This window comes from Propithecus coquereli, unplaced genomic scaffold (genome assembly GCF_000956105.1).
Source record: "Propithecus coquereli isolate 6110/MARCELLA unplaced genomic scaffold, Pcoq_1.0 Scaffold200, whole genome shotgun sequence".
Taxonomy (NCBI): Eukaryota; Metazoa; Chordata; class Mammalia; order Primates; family Indriidae; genus Propithecus; species Propithecus coquereli.
Genome location: NW_012144968.1, coordinates 682,537 through 685,225, shown reverse-complemented (window position 1 = coordinate 685,225; position 2,689 = coordinate 682,537). Strand labels below are relative to the sequence as shown.

Sequence of the window (2,689 nt, the reverse complement as noted above, 5' to 3'; positions counted from 1 at the left end):
TAAAAATATATATGCTAAAACAAAACCATAAAATTAAACATTTACCTTTAGTTTGTATTTTCCTTTCAGGTTTCTCCTGCTTTTCAGTCTTTTCTTTGTGTATTTCTAAGGAAAAATAGAATTTATAATTTAAAAACTCTTTTAAAAAGTATGAAATTAAAACCACAGCTATGACCTAAACTTTATAATTCTACCACAAAGCATAAATTATTATACAGTATCTAACAAGTTTATTGGCATCTAAAAGGAAAGTCTCTATGACATAGTGCTACACAAATCACTTATTTATTGAAATAAGGGGAAAATGTAGTTATCTCAAAATTAGAGTTATTTGAAAAACTTAAAAATTTAATCGACAGAGATATGTTGTTACCATTTTCAGTGCTTGCTAAAATCGATCACAAACTATAATTATGTTTTATTTCAATTACTCTCAATACAAATTAAGAATCCTTAATAAGAATGTCATTTAGATTTAGAAAGATTTAGTTTTTACCACGTTAAATTAAGAATTTGTGAAATGAACTGTAACAACAATCTAATAGGAAATATATCTCAGAAGTATTGACTCTAAGCTGTGTTTACAATCAGCATTTGGCATTACATTTAACCAATAATTACTGCAAGCAGATATGTATGACACATTTCATAGAATAAGTTAGCTGTACACTTTTTCTAAATATCAGATTTTAGCAAATATATTCAATTTGCTGCTAGCTTCACTATACATATGTTGCCAAGGTTGAGAAAATGAAGTTAATTCTGAATTTGTAGTTAATTTGAATAGAAGTAAATAGAAGTTTACAAATATGATTACTACCTTTGAAAAATGACTTAATCTTAAATATCATGCTTTTTCTTAGAAACATGCTAATGAAGTTTACTTATTTATTTATCACAACTTTATTCCACAGATGGTCTGAGATGGTGCTCATTACTGTATATAATTTAAATTCTCCATTTGTAAATTCACATTTGCATTTTTGTAATTTTTCCAGAAGTCTATGAAATTAAGACTAAGCATAGAAACACCGTAAATGCCTTCAGAAAAGACAGCTACTGACTTTCATTCACCTGTTAAGGAGGTACCCACCACTGTGAAGATTTACTTCCTTCATTTTTCCCATTAATCAGTCATCTTAGTATTTATAGGATCATTTTTCTACCCTTATCTCATCCCTGACTTTGAATATGGTAATGAAGATACTAATGAGGTAAGGTATTCATTCATATCTCTGGAAAAAAATCCTCCAAAATAAGGCAAGATCTCCGAAAAGCATAGGAAATTTCCATCTTCCTGCCTTTCTCGCCACTTTGTTTATTTCTTCTCTAATGTCTGGAAATTCTGCTTTACAGCAGTGTTTCTTATGTTAGCACTGTGACTTTTTGGATCCGGTAAAGCAGTATTTGGGGGTGCCATGAGGCTAACTTGTGCATTTGAGGATATTTAGCACCATTCCTGGCCTCTACCTATTATATTCCAGTAGCTCCCATACCTACCTCCCAATCATGACAATGAAAGTATCTTTGGACATTGTCAAATGCCCCCTGCAGAATACAATGAACCCCAGTTGAGAACCACTTCTCTAAAGTTACATGATACTTCAGCCTAATCACTCCTACACTGTCCAATGCAGGAGCCACTAGACAGGTATGCATATTAAGCGCATGATAAGTGGTTAATCTGAACTAAGACATGCTATAAGTGTAAAGTACACACTAGAATATGAAGCCTTAGTATGAAAAAGAAATAAAATATCTCATTAATAATTTTTATACTAATTACATTTTGAAATGGCATCATTTTTGACATACAGAGTATGATGGTTTTATTGATGGGTCAATTTGGCTAGGCTACTATTTCAAGTTATTCAAATGAACACTAATCTTGGAGTTCCTTGAAGATATTTTGCAAATGTAATTAAAATCCCTAATCAATTGACTTTAAGTAAGAAGATGATTCTGGATAATCTGGGTGGGCTTCTGTGATTTCACTGGAAAGCCTTAAAAACAGGCCCAAGATTTCCTAAGGCAAAGGATGAAATTCTGCCTGTGGACGACAGCTTCGGGCTCAAGTTTGCCTGCGATCTTCCCTGCCTGATTACCTTTCTTATGGGTTCAAACTTCCTTAGCCAGTCTCTACAATCACGTAAGCCAATTCCTTGTAATAAATGCCTTAATATATGAATGTATTTGCTACTGATTTTGCTTCTTTGAGTCCTGAATAATATATTGGGTAAAATAAGACATGCTATTAAAATAATTTCATGTTTTTACTTTTTTAATGTGGCTACAAGAAAATTTTTGGTTACATATGTGGCTTACATTATATTTCTACCAGACAATGCTGGTCTAATCCTAGGAGTAGCAAATGACGTTTTTAAAACCTTAGGTCATGCACAAGTTTAAATCTTTTTCAAATGAACTGAAAAAACAAACTTGATATTCTCCCCTGCCAATACCCTTCTGCTTCCTCCCTCCTCTCAAAACCAGCAGGAGCTATGGAGAAGATTGGTGCTTTACATAACTCAGGTCCATAAAGCAAGTACAATGTTAAAGAATTAAGGTGGTCTTTGGATAGGCTAAAGGAGTTATCTTTAAGAGATAATTTCTTACTACTAGTAGATATTAATTTGAATACAGAGAAGGAATGAAATTTTAATATTAAAAAATATGAAATGCTTTATTC

At 32.1% G+C, this 2,689-nt stretch overlaps 1 protein-coding gene across 1 annotated transcript in view; it reads right to left on the bottom strand.

Annotated features, from left to right (window-relative positions):
- TRDN (triadin) overlaps nt 1–2,689 on the bottom strand; it is a 442,356-nt gene that overhangs the window by 353,903 nt on the left and 85,764 nt on the right. Inside the window, exons 6-7 of the mRNA XM_012643801.1 lie at nt 2,463–2,473; nt 46–105 (exon numbers count right to left, since the gene is read on the bottom strand). Of these exons, the coding sequence (XP_012499255.1) occupies nt 46–105; nt 2,463–2,473 (71 nt within the window). The remainder of the gene's footprint in view (nt 1–45; nt 106–2,462; nt 2,474–2,689) is intronic.